Genomic DNA, 21,577 nt, shown 5'->3' with positions numbered 1-21,577 from the left:
AGTTTCAGGAATATGTATGGATAAAATGACCAAACAGAAGGGGGATTAGCATATTGTGAAGTCAAGTAAAGAACCCCTCTACCATACTAACAGCAAAATAAAAGGAAAAAAAATAACTTTCTCAAATAATATGATAACCAAAGGACTACTGAAAAAGAATTGTTTACACCCTGGGGAAATCAAAAGTAGTTGGTGGTCAAAACTAGACCAAATTTTCACACTTAATATGATGTAGTGCTATTTCTTGTAGCTATAAAAAACTATCAAATATTTTTAGACCAAAAGCATTGAAAAAACAAAGTGAAAAATGTGTATTCTTCTTAAAATTGTTTGGAAGTCCACGTTATAAGTCAAGAGCCAACCGTGCTGTTCAACCACTGCCCTCAATTCAAGGAAAATAGGAAATGCAATCAAAGCTGGGTAGGAATGCTGACAGATCCCTGTCGATCTGTGCAGGAGGGTTTAGAGTGTTTATGAGTTTGGTGGTTTGGAAGTTATGATCTGTATTTCATTTTTATCCCTACATCTTAAGTTTCTTGGTAGCATAAAGGGCTTGTAAAGCTCTTGTAAATATCTTGTAAATGTGCAGCCAGGGTGCAGGTAGCAATCAGGAGCTGGAAAGAAACATGTCAATTAACCTGGTAGCTTACCATCAACCTCCAGGGAAAAAGGAAACCCAAAATACACTAATAACTCGTTACAGTTTCCATGATGGGTCAAAATAATTATTTTAGCAGCTTTTGTAAAGAAGATGAACATTTTAGAAACACAGCTCTTCAAACACAGAAAAAGCTGGCAGTCTTCAGGATGTGTAAAAATGGACTAAATGTCTAACTAAAGACACTGTAATTATGGAATTATTTTGCTTTTCTTTTTTTTTTTTTTTCTTTTCTTGGTATATTTTGAGCGTCCATAATTCCAACTTACTTATTTGAGGTGATGAATTTTCTGTGAACAGAAAAAATGAGGTCAAATGCACAGAAGAGAACTTGGGCTTAAAGGGCAGGAAAAAATCCACCGTTTGTTTTTCATGCACCTACCTGTAGAAAAAATACCCAAAGCCTTGTCCAGGACTTTAACTCAGAAGCAGGTCCCTGGCAGTTGTGTAAATATTAAACAAAACAATGGCCATCTTTGCAACTCATAATGATCTAGAACTAATTGCTTTTAGGCAATGACTGGATCAGCAACTCAAATGCTGACAGCTGGGGCAAAGGGCACCAGCAAAATGCTGGCCAGATGGCAGGCACTGGACTGGATCAATTAATCCAGGCTGGAAGAGTTATTTTATATTTATTTAATATCCCACTAACCCCAGGATTTTTTGTAGCCTTTCATGTTGCCAGAATGAAGATGTTTAAGCAGGTGGTTTACTTTTTGCCACTCTTCCATCCTTAGATGTCTCCTATTATGATGGAAAAGAGACTGAGAATGGCAGCTCCTTCAAGTGAAAAAAAAAAGCTAAAATATTCACACCAAAATAAAATCAGATTTTCAAAGGTACTGAAACTCCTATCAATTCCAGCAATACTAATAAGTGTGCTGGTGCCCTAGGATTAATTATTCCCTGGGCTCTATTTGCCACCATCTCAAGGGACAAACCTCAATGGCTGTTATTGCTCTTAAAGAGGGTACCTCAAGAGACAGCCACATCCATCTTCTAGAATAAAGCAGATTTTAAAAACTGCCTTTATTTCACATTCATTGAAATTATCTTTAAAAAAATCAGCTAGAGACACTGAAAATGAATCGATTTAAATATATTAAAGTGTGTGTGTGTGTGTGTGTGTGTGTGTGTGTGTGTGTGTGTGTGTGTGTGTGTATTTTCAGGACAAAAAAAAGTGAAAGAGAAAATATTTTGAAGTATATTTGGATTATAAACACCTAGAAAATGCTATTTTATTGGGATCCTGCAGGCTGTCTCTACACTGGGGATTTGCAGCAATCCCCTGGGAAGCTGACCCATCCAGTCAGCAGAGTGGATCACTACCCATGTGGAGTGCTTGCTGATGCTCTGGCACACAAATGCCACGTGTGCCTGCCACCACTGTCACCTGGTAAGAGCCTTTGATGTCCCTGTGCTTGCAGGCCATCCCATCTTTTCCAACGCCCTGAAACAGAAAGGCATCAATCCAGCATTTCTCAGGACACCTAAACACCACTGGCTGCCTGACTCGAACCTCTCAGCTGTGCCTTGGTGACAGAACCAATGGAGAATTTCTACCTCCTATGGGTTTCAAAGACAGTGACATCTCCTCCTCAGTACCTCACAAATCTGCTTGTGTGCCTTTCCTTATTTCCCAGTATCCATATTTGCTGTGGTTACCACAAATCCATCTGGTTTGTTGCCATTCCACTGCCTTCTGTGTTTGTTGTTGTTGTTTTCCCCATAAGCTCCCTATGATAATATTTTATTTTCCAGTCAGTGCCATGATCCCATATTCCCACAGAAATTCGGAAATCACCACTGTAAAGAACAAATTTTTACATTGTTTAGTACTGAACTTGATTGAAATTTAATTGAAATTTGAGGTATGAGCCACGCTGAAATTCATCATCACTGGTGGTAATGGATTATATCAATAATCTCTGTGTATCAGCCTAGAGCCCTACTGATGCATTTAGCTATACACATATCTCCAAAGTTTTCAAAGGCATGTATCTGATTTTTCCTGGCAATGAAATAATAGCCTGATTTTCCAGTCCTGCTGGGCAGACAACATTTTTAATTGCCTTTAATTTTCTGCAAATTCAAGCTCTGTTCATTTAGGATTCCCTTCTTTCTGTGGAATTGGAACACATAAAATGACACCTATTGTACCAAGGTATCTCTGAGATCAAACATCTATATATGCAAACATCCAGCATGCTAATTAAGCACTTGACTAATTTAAAAAACATGTGACTAAGTCACACTGAGGGTTGACCCATTTAAAAGCTTAAGAGCTTCTGATTGTAACGACAGAAAAAAACATGGCTGTGTTTAGCTGTAAATATTTTCTTATACAGAATTAAGCTTTAATGGGCAAAATCAGGTTCCAAAAATTGAGGTTTTATGAACTGCCACTGGGTAGATGCTTCAGACAATGCTGCTAATAGCACAGAGAACAAATAGAGAAAAATTCATGAACTTGAAAGGAAATCAAATCTGCATTAACAAAAGAAAACTGTGTGTCTGTGATGAGAAATAATTTTAATGATGCAGTTTTGAGGAGTAAAAACACAGAAGTGAGGTATCCAGGATGCTAAAGATGTTTGAATACCCCACTACCTGAAAAGTGCTGCATTTCCTACTCTGTTTTTGTTCCTTCACTGGTCTCAAGGAGTAGATTGCAGCTGTCTTTCCAGCCCAAAATATGAAACACATTTTCGTAATGATGGTCACAAGTAGTTTAAAATAAGCAATGCATTATTAGAAACAAGTAATATAGATTAATTAAATTATATTTTTGGTTAGAAAGGATTAGGTCTAGGACCACTGGCATTTACTAACCCCATACAAACCTCAAAGGCTAAAGACAACTGCTCCAAAACCTCTGAAGTCATTCTTGTCTACGGAGAATGAGAGAAGCAAAGAAAAACGTGTCTGAAACATATAAATTATTAATATTCTAAGACACTTTTCTATATTTGAGGCTAATCTTTTTTTCCCTAGTAATTTAAATTGAGACCTTCCCCTAATAACTACAGCAGAGGAGGGTGAAAAATGACAAGCACAAAGTAAAGTTTCCTATCTGCCTTTCCCTGATTTTCTTCTACCTGATTTTTTCACATTTTCTGTGCATCTCAGTATCTCTCTCTGTCCAATGACAGTCCAGTGTGCTATTTCCCATAAAAGCCAGATTTTACTTCCTGCCTGCTTACCTTGCAGTCCCCTCAATGATCCCTTAAAGGACACCTCTTCTGAAGACGGACTTCAGTGTTTTCCATGTTTTCCATTAGATCTGATGACTGAAAACACAAAACTAAAAAGGCTGCACACAATGCAAGTTACTCAGTGATAGACTTATCACCAAAGCTGCAAAATGTGTTCAGACCTATCTTACAGATGCAGAGATCCCCAGTTTATCATTCCCTACCTCTTATTCCATCTCTTTTGCTCACCACAGACCGTGTCCAACACCTCAGCACGTGTCACCCAAGGTTGGCTGACCTTCCTCAGCATGAACTTCATGGCTGTGTAATTGCCAGCTGGAGATATAAAATTGCCCTGGGTGTGTGTTGGAAATCAGCACAGACAGAATATTCTGTTTATTTGATTTAAAAGGATATTAATCTCTTGTTTCTATTCATAAATCTCTGCTTTTTTCTGAAATAGAATAGCAACACACTTCTGTCTGTAGTTGCCATACCTATCCCTCAATCCTCTGTCATGTTCTTCTTTGTTAGTCTTTCCATGCTTTTTCTCTGATGTTTACACCAGGCATGACAGCAGAGGGATGAGTGAAAAAGGTTCCCAAGGTACTGCAAATACATAAATAGTGGATATTTATAAAGGCCAATTAGAATTTCAGGTCTTGAGAACAGATTCATTATATTATTTCATAACTGGTCCACATACAGTAGCTGAATTTGATTCGTGACTGAAAATATACTCAGTAATATCAATTATATTTTTATTATGTGAGCCTGAACCAGAGTTTTTATGTTTTTTTGACCTTATTCCTTGTGGCTCAGCGTAGAAAATGTATCCAAGCCTCATCCCTAGATGCATAATTTGGATCCTCTGCAAGATACAAGTTTGCACATCTTTAGCAGAAGGGTCAATAAGCCTCCCAAAAAATAAGCTTCCCAATCCTGTGATAAGTGTTCTTATCAAAAATCCGTTCAATTAAGAAGTGAACATGCTCTCTCTCGTGCTTTTCTTTTCTGAGCTCTTAGTTTAAAAGTCATCTTGTCCTGCACGCTCTGTGCTGGAGTTAAATGCTCTGGTTCTGCAGCCGAGGCACTCACAGTGTACAGACATTGTAGGCAGCTTGGGAACATTTTAACTCTGATTTAATCACAGAGGAAGTAGGGACCAAGGCAGCCAGAGAGGGCTGATAGATGTAAGATGAAAGCTTGGGGTGCCTGTGGAACTTAATTAGCAAAGCAAGAGGCACTACTGACCTGCTACTCCACTAATTCTAGATCCTTCCCTTGGGTGTAAATCACTGAGCTATGTGTAAACCTTATTTACAGCACAATGGTGTGTGACACTGACCTTTTAGTTTGTGTTTAGACTCACTTGAAATACAACAAAACACAAATGCTAAGCACTCTGTCTTTTAATCTCCCCAAAGCTTAATTAAGGGCAAAGTGTGGTTTGGATCATGCCGCAAAAAGTCATGTGGAGCAGAGAACCAGTCTCCCCAGGTAAGTAAAGATGATTAATTTCGAATTGTCTGAAGTTTGTTTACTTAATGCAGATATATGAAAGGAGGCAAATAAGGCGCCGCAGGAAACAAATATCAAGATAGGAGAGGGGGGAAAAGGAAATAAATTAAGATACCCACAGCCAGATGCATGTGGAATTCAATCTAGCATCCACTGCTTTTTTTCCTGAAAAGACATAAAATTAGAGCAAGATGAGAGACAAAAATATTTGTGTCACACTGAGCTTTGTGTGTGCCCTTTCTTATGAAATGCAGTCACTTGTTTTTTAGTTAAGCTGAAGTGCAAACACTGTTTGCAATAGGTGCCACTGGTGTTGCCACCTGCCCTCCCCATGGTTTTGGTTGGGGTTTGCATATTTTCTTAGCCAATATTCAATCTCTTCTTGTTTGTTTGTTTGTTTGTTTTTTATGCAAACACACATGTAGGTATATGCAATAAATCCTTTCCTCTAGCATATATTAAGAAAGGTTCATAGGAAAGGAAAGAGAAGAAGTTTTTGCAAGTTACTCTTACTTTGAAACAGATTTGTGACCAGCCGGTTTATCTAAACTGCGTAAAATTTAAAGTGTTAAACTTTAAAGGAAAAGCAAATATTAACTGTTCATGGAAATGTTCACAACTCCCCCAATTTGCTGGTTAAGCAAACTGAAATAGCAATTATTGATTTTAAAAAACATTACGTGGGCAATCCTAATATTAAATCTAGGCGTGGTAAGTATTGTCTGCTGATGTATATTTTATATAAAAATATGGGAAACGTAAGTGATCTTCCCTGCCCTTCTTTATGGTGTTGATTGTCATGTTGAAGCAGAAAAGATTATGAGGCTTCAAGACATGAAAGAAATGTCCCAATAAAGGGTGAAGCAGGAAAAAAAAGGAGTTTGCTGTCCTTAATTCTGAAGAAAAGAGAAGTAATGATATTCCCTGTATAGTACAGACCTGAATTTGGGAGCTTTAACCTTCTAATCCATAATAACATATACTAGATAAAGCAACTGTCTAATTGAAATAACAAGTTAGACTACTCTTTGTATGTATTAAGAGAAAGAATGTAGATATAATCTTGCAGATAAGGAGTTTAAAGTGGATTATTTGCTTTGTTCAAAGGTTTTACCTCAGAAATAGGAAAAATAACCAATTTTTAATCACTTTTATCACTCTTATTACATGCATTAGACACCAAGCCAGGGACCACAGCAGTATCAAAACTACTGTTATGCTTATTCATAATTTGTAAGTGTAACCACATCATTCAGAAGTGGGTGGATTTTAAAGGTTAAAAATTCCAGTCACAAAAAAAATGCTCTTTGCTATTGAGTGGATATGACAAAAGTTAGTGAATCACATGTACCCCATTTCAGGCACCAATACAAGAATGAGCTCGTATATAGTTATACACTAATGTAATTTATATACTTATATGCTTTGATTTTGCAATTTACAAACATTCTTCCCCCGCTGAAATAAATCCTGCCTCAGAAACTCCTCAGTATGTTGCAGTTTTCACAGTGCCGAGCCTGTAACTTCTTCTGTCACTGAACAACGCCTTCACCGGCAGCATCTTGAGAAAGCTCCGGCATCCCAGCAATGGGATTAGAGCAGAAAAATCCCTTTGGCCCGACATTGCTGAATTTCCTTGGAATTTCAAAGGAACGCCACAGCGCCGCGGGCCGCTGTCCCCACAGCATGAGGAGTGGGCGGGGCCCCCGCGCTCATGATTGACGTGCCTTTAGACCAATCAGAGCCGGCGGTGGCTGCTGGCCGCGATCCTATTGGTGGCGGGGGTAGCGGGGGGCGGGCGCAGGCCGGAGCGGAGCTGTAGTGGCGGTGCCTCCCGCTACCCGCGGCTGCTGCGGGCGGGACGCGCTGGCAGCACGGCAGGGTCCCCGCGGGGTGACAGCGTGACCGGGCCACAGCCGGACCTCCCTGCCGGCAGCTAACACAGCTCCGCCGCTCCCTTCCGCTCCTCTCCTCTCCGCTCCCTTCCGCGCCGCCCTTGCTGCCTCGGGGGTCGCCGTAGACTGCAAAATGGCCGACGGGCGGGACGACGCGGCTGACCAGCTGAAGCAGTGGAAGATCCACCGGGGCTCGCAGGTACCCGCCAGGCACCGCCGCTCCCCGGTCCCCCCCGTGCCTCGTATCCGCTGGGGAGCGCAGAGCCCCGCGGGGTTCCGCGGGATGCGGCGCTCCGAGCGCCCGGGCGGCCCCGGGACAGCGGCGGAGGACGAGGCGCCCTCGGCCCGGTCTCGCCCGCACGGCTTGGAGCCGTGCCCGGGGGCAGCGAGGCACCGAGGGGTGCAGGCTGCCAGCTGGCCCGGGGTGATAAGGGCGGTCAGCGCTGCCCGGTCCCGGCTGCTCCTTGGTGATGGCCGCGACTTTTTTCCGTCTTAAATCAGAAGTTTGCCTTTCTTTTCTGCCGCGGCGTTAGCGCCCAGTGAAAATGTGACTAGGGAATAACAGAAAGGATAAAGCACCTTCAGCAGTGTGTGCAGAGCCGGGAGTTGGACTCAGTGATCCTTGTGGCTCCCTTCCCACTCAGCATGTTCTGCGTGGACTTGCTGACCAGAGAGAATTGAATTTTTTTTATGAAGGAGTTGTTCCTTGTGAGAGTGCTGAGACCCTGGCACAGGTTTTCCACAGAAGTTGTGGCTGCCCCATCCCTGGAAGTGTTCCAGGCCAGGTTGGACGGGGCTTGGAGCAACCTGGGATCATGGAAAATGTCCCTGTGTCCCTGCATGTCCCCCATGGCAGAGGGGTGGAATTCAATGACCTTGAAGATCTCCTCCAGCCCAAACCATTCCATAATTCTGTGGAGTGAATTGGGACAAGTGGTTGATTGAAATCGTAAGGGCATGTAATAAACAGTGTGGCACTCAGTCATCTGAAGATGTAGAATAGACCCCAAAATATTTGGGTAAATGTATAAAGGCTGTAAGAGTTGATTTCACTTCTTCATCAAATCACTGTGACAGTTTCCACATGTGGCTTCTGACAGAAATGTGTATTTGCTACTATATACACTTCCTGCTGATTTTAAGCAGCAATCTTACAAGATGCAAGTGGATGTCTCAGTTCCCACTGGAGCTGTTGTCTTAATTTTATTTTTTTCTCTTAGTTCTCAAAGAAACAGTATGAAAACTTACCTGATGACTTGTGACTCCATCATATCCTAGCGTGTGTCATAATAGTTCCTTTTTTATCCATGAGTAATTCTTTTTGTAGGGATGTCGGCTTTCTGTAGCAAAGCAGTATTTGAAAAGAAGCCAGGGTTAATTTGGAGACTGGGAGGTAACCCAAAGTCTGAGTTGCATAAGGAGTCATGAGACTTTAAGATAGAAAGTAGGGAGGACTTATTAGAAATTTAAAGTGAGTTGTATAAGGTACAAAGTATCGGTAATGCCTGGAAGTGTGTACTTCGATGTGTGCTGGTTACCCCAGCAGTGACTAAAATTCCCTGGTTTTGCTTCCCTTCTTTTTGTCATGGCAGTTAGTGCTGTAATGAAATACAGATTTAAAAATTCTTACCTATCATGGTTTGGGCTGTGTGCAGCTCCCAATCAGATGAAAACACAGGCATCAAACAAACTCAGGTCCAAAAATAGTATGAGAGTTCTTCTTTAAACTATGGTGTGGTTTTTCTTCCTCTCTGGAACTTACTCACTTCCTCTCTGGAACTGTGTGTGCCCCCACATAACATTATCCTGGAACTAAAGTGAATATCTCCTTCCACGAAATAAATGAATATTCTTAACAAGTCTGCCTACACAAAGGAGACTCCACAGCCACAAAGCTGTTATTTTTTTTATAGCCTTAATGTCAACAAGCTGTGGTTTTAGCAACTACTTCTGGTGGCCCTAAATATTGGGTTTATAAAATAGTGTTGCCTGTAATAAATAAGCAGTGGAAAATACACTGAGAGCAATTTCTATTTTTGCATGTTTCCCATGACAAACTATAGATAATCTTTTGATTTAAGCAGATGTTTCTTTGACTTGAAATACGAATTTAACTTTATGTAACTTTCCTGTAAGTTTCTGAACATCATGTTTATGTTTGTAACCAGTTACATATTGTCTTTTAAAATGTTTGTGCGGATTTCAGTGCAGGTGAGGATTCCAGGCATCCCAAAGGAGTTGGATTTGTGCTTAAAGCTTTAAGCTAATGAAGTGGTGAAGGAAGAATAAAGAATGTGGATATTTTGGAAATTCAAGCCAGCTGGAGGAGCATGTGTTGCACATTAGTAGGAACACAGTGGGAATGCATTTATCCTGTCAAATGTCTTTTTTGTGGTTATTCATGGACCTGAGTGTAACAAAGGTGTCTGGAACTCCCTCTGTTTTCTGCCTCATCCAGAGCTCTGGGTGTGGATGTGAATAATTGTTCTTTCCTTGCCTTTGCGGGTTTCGTTTTGTGGGGAAAAAGGTCTTCTATCAGATGGGAATTTTGTCCTTTTGCAGTAATGAACCCTCTTAAAGCAGAATTCAGGATCAGAATTGGAGCCCCATGAAGTTGCTGTTAGAGTAGTGAAGCCTTTTCTCATCAAGCATTGCTTCTTCCTTCTCTCCTCCATCCCTTTTCATTTATAGAACTTTAAAGGAGGAGAACTAGTCAGGAGGGGCTGAGGGAGTTTGTGCTGGTGTGGTTCAGGTGTGTGGATGCTTCAGGTAGGGTGGTGTGGATAGAGCCCATATGGGATCGTGTCAGTTTAGTGTAAGATGTGATGGATTTATTGTTAGCTGGTTGTATTCTGTGACTCTGCTATTTGAGCTCATCCTGTTGCAAAATTTTGCCTTTCTTTTCTTTATTTTTTCCCTTGTCTTTATTTGTTTTCCTCTTCTTCTAAATCCTTTACAAGGCCCTTAACAGCAAATGTACTCCAGGAAACACTGAGAACTCATCATGTTTCTGGAGCTGATGTACCTTTCTCACTACATTTTCTACAGTACCCAGTAAAATAGGAATATTGCTTTAGAGGAGCATATATAACCCCACGTGTGATGCAGATCAAGTCTTTTATACTGGAATCTTTTTATGAGAAAGTAGGAGTATAATCAGTTCTAGTGCAGGTGTTTCTCAAAGTTCCTTGTTGGACATTTCCTGGCAGTAGAGCTTCTTAGAGCTTCCATGGTCAAGGAGTCTAAAATTATGATTCCTCAGGTGTTCCTACTTCTATTATTTTCTGTAACTATTCCAGACCAACACTAATCATGGAAACTCCCTTTTAGTCTGGCTGTAGCTCTTTTCTTTATGTCTCTACCCCTGTAGTGACATTACCTTCTTCTTCCTTTCCTTTCTCCCTTATTTTGCAGCAGCTCCTTCTGTTATAGTTTTTTTTCCCCATCCCATATTTTTCTTGAAGCAAGATCAGTAATCTTGAGAAGAAACATTTCTGAGCCATGGAAAACATTCCTGGATTTTACATGATTTAAATTCCCCTTCTTAAATTGTCCTAAAACTTAGCTCTGTGATTTAGGTAAACATCTGTATGTCCTGTAATTTCCTCCAGAATCTGAAGTCATTTTGCCACTTCTTGCTGGTATGTTTTGGGACATGTAGTGGTTGAACAGTCATGCACATTGTGTGGCTCAGATCCAGAGGGTTTTGAATTTCTGGTGTTGACAGTGACTTTCTCTTGCTTCCAGAAACCAGATGTCCTGACCACGGGTGCTGGGAACCCCATTGGGGATAAACTGAATGTCCTGACAGTGGGGCCACGTGGACCTCTTCTTGTCCAAGATGTTGTTTTCACTGATGAGATGGCTCACTTTGACAGAGAGAGGATTCCTGAGAGAGTTGTGCATGCAAAAGGGGCAGGTATGTTTAAAATCATATATTTTCTCTGTGTAGAATTGAGGAGCTTTTGAGTAAATGTGTAGATTGTGACACATAAATTACATTGTAATTTATAATTTAGTGTTACTAGCTTTAATAAATCTATATAAACAAGAGTGGTAAGACCTGGTTTAAAAGAGCTCACTACCAAAACTTGGAGCACTGAAAAATTCTTTACAAAAATGAGAGAGAATATGGTGATAGCCCTTCAATTTTTACTTTATCTGCTGTAGTCTCTGCTTCTTCTGTCTGTTCCTCCCATCTCTATTTAATGTTGTTTGCATGTTACTTAATAGAGAATTTGGCTTTTCTTCTAATGTATGTCTGCCAAAGCAAGCTGATCATCTAATATTTAAATTTAAAAAACCTAGACCTTTAAAAAGATATTATTGATCTTAGTGAGGTAGAATTAGTACCTTGATTTTTGTCATGCATTGCCCTAGAAAGAGCAAACGTGGGACTGTATTTAAAATGTGACTGTACATGGGAAAAGTTCCTCTGTGGGGGTGGGAAGGGTTCTGTTGCCTCACCCAGCTTACAGGTGCACCAAAAATTCTGCAACTCATAGCAGGATTAAAGAAATACCTGCCTTGCTCCAGATAAATACACAGGTCTTGACAGAAGAGCATCTTCTGTGCTGCTGCTGGGAGCTGCTAGCAGTCAGTTAAGGAGGAGAGAATGAGCAAATAGTTTGTGTTAAATCAGTTTCATTTTATGAAAGTAAATTGAGTGTATAGAACATTGTTTAAACTGGTGTACTTGCATGTTTCTCTTTGACTTAAAGCTGTATATTAACAACAGACAAGCTGTGAGTGGAAGGAAGGTACCTAGATCTGATATTTTGAACTTGCTGTTCTTCAGGAGCCTTTGGCTATTTTGAAGTCACTCATGATATCACCCAGTATTGTAAGGCAAAAATCTTTGAGCACATTGGGAAAAGGACTCCACTTGCCATCCGCTTCTCCACTGTTGGTAAGGCTCTAAATCCACTTTGTGTCTTTTACAGGAATGCCCTGAGAGCAGTGTTTGCATTGTGGGGCACTTGAGGGGGTTTGCAATGCTTTCTTCCAGCCAATTCATCTTCTCTGAAGTTCACTTACATGGAGGACCTTAAGCAGCTTTTGCCTCTTTCTGTCAGAGCTTTTCTGTCTGAAATGTGAGAGAGGGCAGCCTGAGCTGGTTTTTTTTCTGACAGAAGGCTTGCTTTGTTTCTGGTTGGATCACAATCAACACTTGCAAGTTAAATACCTATGATCTCTTATGCTGGAGGAATGTTTTGGGGATGAATGATGTAAACTAAGAAAAATCAACAATCTTCCATAAATAAACGCTGATTTCTTAGAGATTGGAATGCACAAACTAGCAAAATCTTAAATGCTATGAGTTGAAGCTAATTGTCATCAATGGCTTGTCTGATAGAAACATTTTATAATTCGTGATGTGGGTGTATTTACAAGAAAAGAAATCCTAATGAGGATTCAGTTCTGGAAGTACTGGAGGAAAAAAAAGTAGTCCAGCAAGGCTCAGGGAGCTGCTGGCTTTGGCCTATTGGCTGTTTCCAGTGTTAAATCCTATAAGATTTAGGGTGTCCTGAGTGTTGTGCAGGGTAAGGACATGGAGTTGAGTTTGAAATTGGGACTGCTGCTGGAACAGGTTGTTACATCCTTCCCTTCCCTTTGCCTGCCCTGTTTGGACGTGTTTCCTCCCTGCTGCTCTGGAATACACAAGGTTTTTAACGAGAGAATGGGCGTCCTTCTGATTTCATCACAATCCATCATTAGCTGTTCTGAGCACTTCTGGAACACTTCTGCTCAGGTGTTGTGCTGAGCACTTGTGCTCTGATCTGAATTCCCATTGAAGATCCCATCCTGGGTGAAGCAGGAGGAATTAAAAGGATTACAGCTCTTCCATAGTTTTTTATTAGGCACGCTGGTTAGATTGCTACCTTCCAGATGAGAGCTTTCCCACTGGGATTTGGTGTACAGAAACAAATGTGGGTTTAGATGATTCAGCCTTAAAATCTGATGATGTCTCTCTTAGTGATAATGCAAATTCCACTCTTAATTGGTTCAAGTGGATGTACTTGTTTTTTCCTTCTTTTAACTATGGCCTGAATGTTTGGCTGGGTTCACACTTTGAAAACTCACAGTGCCTGAAGTATTGTTGAAAATATTCCTAAAATTCCTAGGCGTAGAAAAGACTGCAATAAACCTTGCCCTTTTAGGATTTTATGGCCTGTTTTTTTTCCCAGGTCATATCTATATGCATTTCCTACCCTAACACTTCTGTGTGTTCATGTATTTCTTCAAGCTGGAGAATCTGGCTCAGCTGACACGGTTCGTGACCCCCGAGGCTTTGCCATGAAATTCTACACGGAGGATGGGAATTGGGATCTTGTGGGAAATAACACTCCCATCTTCTTTATTCGGGACCCACTGTTGGTGAGTAAGCACAGCAGGTGAGGGTACTTTATGAGAAAGCCCAAAAGTTCATTCACATATTTTTCTGACTTCCCTCAGAAGCAAAAGCTCCAGTTTTGACACACTTAAACTTGGTTGTTCGTCAGATTGCCTGAACATTTTTTTGCTTGGAAAGATGTTCTTAAACAAAAATAAAGAACTAAAACTTGGTAACTTACATGGTTTCATACTTTTCACTTGAACTTTTCACTTCAAAAGCTTCTTGCCAATTCTTTTTATTAAATCTGGGGTTTTTAGTCTTTTGGCATAACTTTGACAGCAGTTAATAGAGGGGCTTTCCTTGAGTGCAGTTCTGCACAGGTATTTCATAGTGTCTCTGTATTCATTTATGAGTCACGTAAAACTGCCCAGATTTGTATATCTGTGTTTATCTCTCACCTTATCAACCACAAAAAGAAAGCATTCTTTGTGTCTGTTTATTCTAATTGTGAATGTTTGACATTATCCTCCTTTTACTGGTCTGTGAATTAATTTGTTTGCTGGAAGAGTATAGCGGTAGAAGATTTTTTTTTATTCAAGTGACCTTACAACTTTGTCTTTAATTTTTTTCTCTCTCTTTTTCCTCCTCCACTTCTGGACAAATTAGTTTCCATCCTTCATCCATAGCCAAAAGAGGAACCCTCAGACTCATCTGAAGGATGCAGACATGGTATGGGACTTCTGGAGTCTTCGGCCTGAGTCTTTGCACCAAGTAAGCTTCTCCCATGACTTTATTTTGTATGATTAAAAAAATTGTTTTATGACAGCAGGTTTTTAACTCTCTCTTTTCCATGTTTTATTTAGAAATCTACATAGTCTTATTTATATTTTATTTAAATATAATTTTAAATTATCCATGCTTACCTGTGCTTACAGGGGAAGTCACTTTTATTTCATTAACACCTAAAGTAGAAATTCCTCAAGGAATTCCTAGCAACATTAACATAGCTCCCAGTGATGCAGATTAACACAATAAGCAAACTTGGGATGAAGACTTTCTCCTTGATATGCTGAGCCCATTAATGAGTTTGATCCTTCTCTTCAGGTGTCTTTCCTGTTCAGTGATCGTGGCATTCCCGATGGCTATCGCCACATGAATGGATATGGATCACACACCTTCAAACTGGTTAATGCTGCTGGAGGAGCAGTTTACTGCAAATTCCATGCCAAGGTATTGATTTTTTTTTTTTTATTGAAACTATACATCACATTGGATAAAAAAACATAAAAATGTGTGACTTTTCAAGTTTAGTTCAGGCTCAAAGGTATATGGAGTCCTTGTTTAATACCTTTAACCAATAGGAGAGGCATCTTTCTTCTTACTAACACAACAATCATTTACTGGACAGTAAGAAACTCTTCTTTGGGCATCTATCTCTTGTTAATGGAGCGTTACCAGTGAACTGATTTTTATCTGGAAGGCAGCTGTTGAATGTACTGTAAATCTAAACTCAAGTTACTGGAAGTTAGAACTTGGACAGTGTCATTCTTGGATTATAAATCTTGCTAGAATCCATTCTAATGAATGATCTCTGTGGTACTTTCTGCATGCTGTAACTGGTGCTTTTGTTGTTTTTAGACTGACCAGGGCATCAAAAATCTTACTGTGGAAGAAGCAGGAAGATTGGCTTCTTCTGATCCTGATTATGCCATACGGGACCTTTACAATGCCATTGCCAAGGGGAACTATCCTTCATGGTCCTTCTATATTCAGGTTATGACCTTTGAAGAAGCAGAGAAGTTCCCATTTAATCCTTTTGATTTGACTAAGGTATGTTTGATACTGCTGGGAATATTCAGTTTCAGGTAGTTTTTAAGTGTATTCTTTATTGTAGAGCCACAATGAGCCAGAAATTCCAGAGATGAAACTGTAGTTGTGTTATATCTGATGTTACTCTTCCTTAGGGAAATATGGATGTGGCTTGATTCCAGGCACTTCAGAATTGAGATCTCAGATCAGAGTCACACCCTCAGCCTTGCTGGTCTCATTTTGTCCCACTTCCAATAGCTGCACCTAGGAATGCCTCGCTGAAAGATGGCAACATAAACTTGCTTTGCATAAACTCTTTTTTACCTCTTATCACTGCTCTCCTCAAGTGGCTAAAGACCTTTGAACTTAAAAGTGCAGCTCAGATGGCAAAGAAAAGGCAGTTAAGCGTTTTGAAGGAGGTGAAAATATTTGTGCCACCAGTTCCACCCACACCCTGCTTCCCTAGGCAGATTTTCAAGGGCCTGCGGGTATTTCATTCAAGTATTCAAGTGCTGAGATTATGCTGGGATGATGAAATAAGTTGCATTCATACTTTGTGTTAATTGCAAAAGGCTTCTTAAAATAAGACATTTCTCAATGTTTGTTAGGAGAAAATAAACTCGGTAATGTGTTTTCTTAATCTAGACTTAAATCAGGTGAATTCTGCCTGGCAGTTAAGCTGCATAATACTGTAATAATGTTGATTTTACTGGATGTGTGTTGTGTCTTATAGGTTTGGCCTCATAGTGAATACCCTCTCATCCCTGTGGGAAAGCTGGTCTTGAACAGGAATCCTGTCAACTACTTTGCAGAGGTGGAACAGATGGCTTATGACCCTAGCAACATGCCCCCTGGAATTGAGCCCAGCCCTGACAAAATGCTGCAGGTAAACAGGAGGTTCCACCTGAGCAGCATTGGTTACTTTGCTGCTTGTGAAAGCTTCGAGTTGACATGGCCCAGTCTTTAACAAGTGGTTAATGTTTGTGATCAATGTTTTAGGGACGCCTCTTCTCGTATCCTGACACCCACAGACACCGCCTGGGCCCCAACTATCTGCAGCTCCCTGTGAATTGTCCCTTCAGAGCCAGGGTGGCCAACTACCAGAGGGATGGGCCAATGACTGTTTCTGACAACCAAGGTAGTCAGGAAAGCAGCTTTCAATATAATGATTCTTAGGCATGGGCTGCAGCATTTTCTTCACTTCACAGGGGACTTAAAATCCATACTGGTGTAGAGTGCACGTATGTCTTCTCTGTTAATCCAGTAAAGAAGACTCGGGATATTTGGATATGGGATGAAGAGTTTGTTTAAAAGCATAAAAATTAATTGAAGTTTAGGATGTGTTTAAAGCTTAACAAAAAAGCCTTTAACAGAAAATGAGTTTGTGGGAGAAAACCCAGTCAAGTTTTAAAGATTGACTTGGATATGCTCAGTCCACTCCACTAAACTGCTTTGCTTTCAGATTTCTGAGAGATTGTGAAAGGCTACATTGAAAATGCCAGGAGTAGAGCTGTCACTTCCCCTCTATTGAGCAGCTTCTATTCTGTCAGGGTTTGCCCAATAGTGGCTGTTTTCCACCTGAGAGTAAACAAGGATGTACTTAAGCTGTGGCTCATGCCAAAATATGTGTTCCTCTGGGCTATGAATTCAGACACGTGCTGAGGAAGGAGAGGGAAATATTTGAAAAACAGGAACTTGAGGGCAGCTCTTGTCCCAGAACAGATAATGAGTTTATGCAGTTCTCTAAGTTCATTAAGTGTTTAAAATACAGCCCCTACACAGGGAAGCATTGTAGTACTTCAGATTTGTAAATGACTGTATTTTCATGCTGTCTTAGACTTTAACCATGACTGTCTACTATGATTGAGAAATACTGTTGTGAGAGTGGCCAGCTTTTCTTATTTTTGAATCAGGTCAGTATTCACTGAAAGAAGTTGTAGAGATTCTCTTTGTAGCAGGTGCTGTTAAGTGCTGGCTTGAAGGTGTTGACATAAAAATTATGTCAGCCATTTTTAATAAGTCATAACTGAGTAATTGATTTCGATTCCTCCAAGCAAATAACACCCTCTGTCTTCTGACTTATTTGAAGGTGCTGCCATCTGATGGATTTGGTCTGGGGTTTGTTTTTTTTCCCCAGGTGGTGCCCCCAATTATTACCCAAACAGCTTCACTGGTCCCGAGGATCAGCCCCAGCTCAAGGAGAGCCGCATGTTTGCTTCAGGGGACGTGCAGCGCTTCAACAGTGCCAATGAGGACAATGTGACCCAGGTGGGGCTGTGGAAAGGCTTTGTGCTGCTTGGCACACATGAGGAGTGTGTGGGGTGTGTATTAGTGTGAGTTCTCACAGAATGTGAAATTGAGATTTTGGACATTGTTACACAGAGGCTCTGACTTGTGTCTTCTTCCCATTAGTGTCTGGAGAAGGAGTTGTTGGCATGTTTGTCAAAAAAACCCCTCACAGATTGGCTGCCTTTTAAACATTTTGAGTATTTCAAGTGTTGCTTGTTGTAGGAAGTGAAAGCTGTTCTTACTCACTTTTGGGAATATCAAAATAAACCTTTTTTTCCAATGGCCAGGTAAGAGAATTCTACCTCAAAGTGCTGAACGAGGAAGAGCGCCAGAGGCTGTGTAAGAACATTGCAGAGCATCTGAAGGATGCCCAACTCTTCATTCAGAAACGAGCTGTAAGTGCCCTCCTTGGGGTTTATTTCAGATTTCCTGCCAATCTAGTAACATTGCCATAATGGCTTCTGGAAAGGAAGATCAGGAATTCTCTGAAAAGGCTAGATTTTTCTTACTCAGGAATTCTTGTACTTAAATATGTGCCTATTTACACAATATAATATCAATATGTAACACGTTAAAGTAACTTTTGCCTGAGGGGAAGAATAGGATAGATGTTGAACATGTGTTAAGCTTGGTGTTTGAAAAATCAGATGATTGCCAGAGTAAATTTTTCCTCTAAACAAGAAGGCAGTGAGGGCTAAGGAGGGATAGGACCCTTATCCTTCCCAGGGCAACTCTGTTTAAATTGGGACTGAGCTCTGTGTGGGATAACAGAAATCATGTTCAAAGATGTTCATATCTTGTTTATAACTGATCAGAATTAAACTTTTCTTCCTTATGATACCTACTGCTTGTAGGCCAGGAAATGTGCTAAAGAACCATCTTGAAATGGAGGAAAAACATTCTTGTTGCTTTTTCTGTTTTGTCTTCCTGTGCAGGTGAAAAACTTCACTGATGTTCATCCTAAATATGGAGCTTGTATCCAGGCTTTGCTGGACAAATACAATGCTGAGGGTGGGAAAAAGGTATGGTAATGATTTTTGTAGCTGCATTTTGACTGGCTGTGAATTATTTTGTCTTCTCTTGTAAATCCAATGAAGTGAGAAATTAGTGATCCCTGTTTGATCTAAAGGCCAGAAATCAGTGCTTGTAGAATTGCAAAATAAGGAAGCATCACTCTAATAGCAATTAAATATTGATTAACTGGTGATGTACAAAGACTTTGTTTCAGCTGGGGTTTGTAGAGTTTCTGGAAGGTAACTGTACGTGGTATAAAATGTGTTCAGGTTGGTTACCCACCCTTTGTGATGGTAATGAAACATTGCCACAAGCCTTTCCTTGGCTCAGTGCTTGCTCCAAAGAACAACTCAGTTGATTCGATGTTTTTCCTGCAGTTCTCTACTTCAAATGGAACTTGCTCTGAGTTTTTCTGTTGCTTTATTTTCAGGATGTAATCAGAACATACAGACAGTCCACAACTCGTATGTCTGTCAAGGAAAGATCCAACCTGTAAGTCTGGAGATATCTGCTCTGAATTTTGAGTCCTTCCAGCTGCACAAGAACCTGTCCAACACTTCAAAGAATGTAGCAGACTTGGGCCCAAGCACAGTGTCGTACAGGTGTGATTTACTGAGCTCTCAAGGGCTGTCTGTGCTGGAAACCAGGTAACACAAGCTTCAATCCTTGTGCCTTTCAACACTAGTGCTTTACTGCTTGATAACAGTTTATGGGGTTTTTAAACAACTCCTTATAAGAAGTTGTCTTTGTCTCTAGGAGCAAACAGAAATTTAATCAAAATGCTTCATTTGTTTTGGTGTACAACTTTCCTGGTTAAATCACACAGTAGAATTTTTATAAGGACACTGTGATTGCCGTCATGGAGAAACTTGTTAAAAAGTTGATGCTGTTCAGTATTTCTAATAAAATAATTATGTGTCTGTATTTGTAAGCACATCTCTTGAAGTTCATTTTTGGCCTTCCAGAAGTAAAATGATACCCAGTAGTTTGAGTACAATGTTGGAATGGCTCATTCCTTATGATAGAGATAAAGCTAACTACAAAGTTTAATCTCTAAATATAGTTCAATTTTATTCACAATATATATTTTAAGATACTCTTTGCTTACTAATGCTGTGTTGGGATATAACTGACATAAGGGAGGTAGCAAAGGATATTTTCTTACTCTGTGCACTGTTCAACTAAACTGATTATACCTTACAGCCCTTTCAGGAGCAGGAGAGTAAATTATTCTTTCTAATCTGTAAGAATTTAAATAGAATAGTAACATGCCAAATACTTGAGAAATAAACCTTCAAGTGCAGGAATATTGAAATTCAAGCTCAAGAAGTTTCAGAACTATTCCAGTGGTTGCTGAAATTGTTATTTTACTGCAATAATCTGTTGCTCTTTCTTGATTGAGCCAGGGCTAATTTTCAGGGTGATCCTTTAATTAAAGCAGCATCTTTGTATGAATGTAGATATCTAGAAAATACGTCTAAAACCTGATTAGAGGCATGTTGTAATGTTACCCAGCACCTGCAGTTTAGTGAAATTGTGCAGAAAAATTTGGGACCTCAGTTATGGGATAATTATTGTCCAAGCTAAATCAAAAAGTTTCAGTGCCAGCTACTGCTCTTATCTCAGACAAATGTAAAAAATTCAAATCATAGCAGTTTGGGGGTGATTTTTGAATAATCACTGCATTTCTGGATATGCCTTGAATTGTATTTTGATTAGGATTACTTCCTGATTTAAGTGTGAATTCCTAGGAATGGTGGCAGGTAAAGAAGAGTAGATACTAAATGCTGTTCTGTTAAGTTTTGGAGAATGTTACTTGCTCTGCAATTCATTGATCTACCAACCTATTGTGAAAAATTAGCTGGGGTAGAGGTGCAGTAAAATAATATGCACTGATAACCTACTGTATTCTGGGATTCCATTGGCTTTTTACCTGATCAGGCATGTGGGATTACATGATTGGGTGAGAATATTTCCTGCTGGAAACTGGAACAGAGAATCCTAGTGAATTTTGGGAAAGAGTAAACAAGGCCTGATCTGATTTTGATTGTGTCTGCTAAGTGATTTATATTGTCTTCTTTTATTTCTGAAATAAATGGAATGAAAAATCTCTTGGCAACATGTTTTCTGTGCAAATGTCTTCCAATACTTTGTGTTAATCTAGGAAGTTCATATATCCCTTCATCTGTTCTTGTGGAGATGGTGCAGAAGCTGTAGATTGGATTTATTTTTTGCAGCTGCCTTTGTTTTAAAAACTCAATTTCAACCCCACAGTTGTGTTTAAATTACTTAAAGGACCTGGGTTCTGTGCTAAACTGGCCATGACAAGTGTTGTACAGAAAATTTAGCTTTCCCCAAAGCTATGGGAGAGCATTAGGCAACACTGGAAGAACGATAATGCTATTTCTTCAAATAAATAAGACAATAAATCCATTTACAGGTCCTTATCGTGATAATCAAGAGACTGTTGACATGACATAACAGCAGTTTTGTTTTGTTTTGTGTTCTGTTCAATTAAAGTCAAACATTCCTTTGCCAGGTTGTTGCAATATGATTTCAGTGATGTGTAAAGCAGAATTGCTCAACATTTTCTCATTACTGTTTTATTTTAGATGCACGTCTCTAGCAGTGGATTTGGGAATGAATTTGAAACTAATGCTTGGGAAATTACAGCTTCTCCAGGAGTACCTCTTCTTTTAATGGGCCTTCATTCCTAGGTTATTTTCCCTTCCCCAAAATATTCGTACTTGAATATCCAAAAAACAGAATCACATTTGTTGTAGTGAGCTGTGCCAGGAGACAAGGAAGTTCTTGGGATTGCTAAATGTTATGTCGGGAGGAAAAGGGTGAGGTAGGT

General features: G+C 40.0%; 1 protein-coding gene across 1 annotated transcript; it reads left to right on the top strand.

Moving 5' to 3' along the window:
• Positions 1–7,183: 7,183 nt before the first annotated feature.
• CAT (catalase) lies at positions 7,184–20,830 on the top strand. Its single transcript, XM_014878840.2, has 13 exons — positions 7,184–7,470; positions 11,019–11,190; positions 12,070–12,180; positions 13,519–13,649; positions 14,275–14,379; positions 14,713–14,838; positions 15,247–15,438; positions 16,151–16,303; positions 16,417–16,555; positions 17,555–17,685; positions 17,994–18,101; positions 18,642–18,728; positions 19,151–20,830. The coding sequence occupies exons 1-13, from the start codon at positions 7,405–7,407 to the stop codon at positions 19,214–19,216; spliced, it is 1,587 nt and encodes a 528-aa protein (XP_014734326.1). The 5' UTR covers positions 7,184–7,404; the 3' UTR covers positions 19,217–20,830.
• The last annotated feature ends 747 nt before the right edge of the window (positions 20,831–21,577 follow it).

Source organism: Sturnus vulgaris, chromosome 18, assembly GCF_052056855.1.
Source record: "Sturnus vulgaris isolate bStuVul1 chromosome 18, bStuVul1.hap1, whole genome shotgun sequence".
In the NCBI taxonomy this organism is placed as follows: domain Eukaryota; kingdom Metazoa; phylum Chordata; class Aves; order Passeriformes; family Sturnidae; genus Sturnus; species Sturnus vulgaris.
The sequence above is the reverse complement of the archived record's forward strand: the minus strand, read 5'-3'. Positions and strand labels throughout refer to the sequence as shown.

Bases quoted from the DNA above. Each gene is read 5' to 3' on its own strand.
- CAT (XM_014878840.2), top strand. From the start codon at position 7,405: ATGGCCGACGGGCGGGACGACGCGGCTGACCAGCTGAAGCAGTGGAAG. The intron at 7,471-11,018 runs GTACCCGCCAGG...TCTTGCTTCCAG, and splicing joins AGATCCACCGGGGCTCGCAG to AAACCAGATGTCCTGACCAC. The intron at 11,191-12,069 runs GTATGTTTAAAA...GCTGTTCTTCAG, and splicing joins TGTGCATGCAAAAGGGGCAG to GAGCCTTTGGCTATTTTGAA.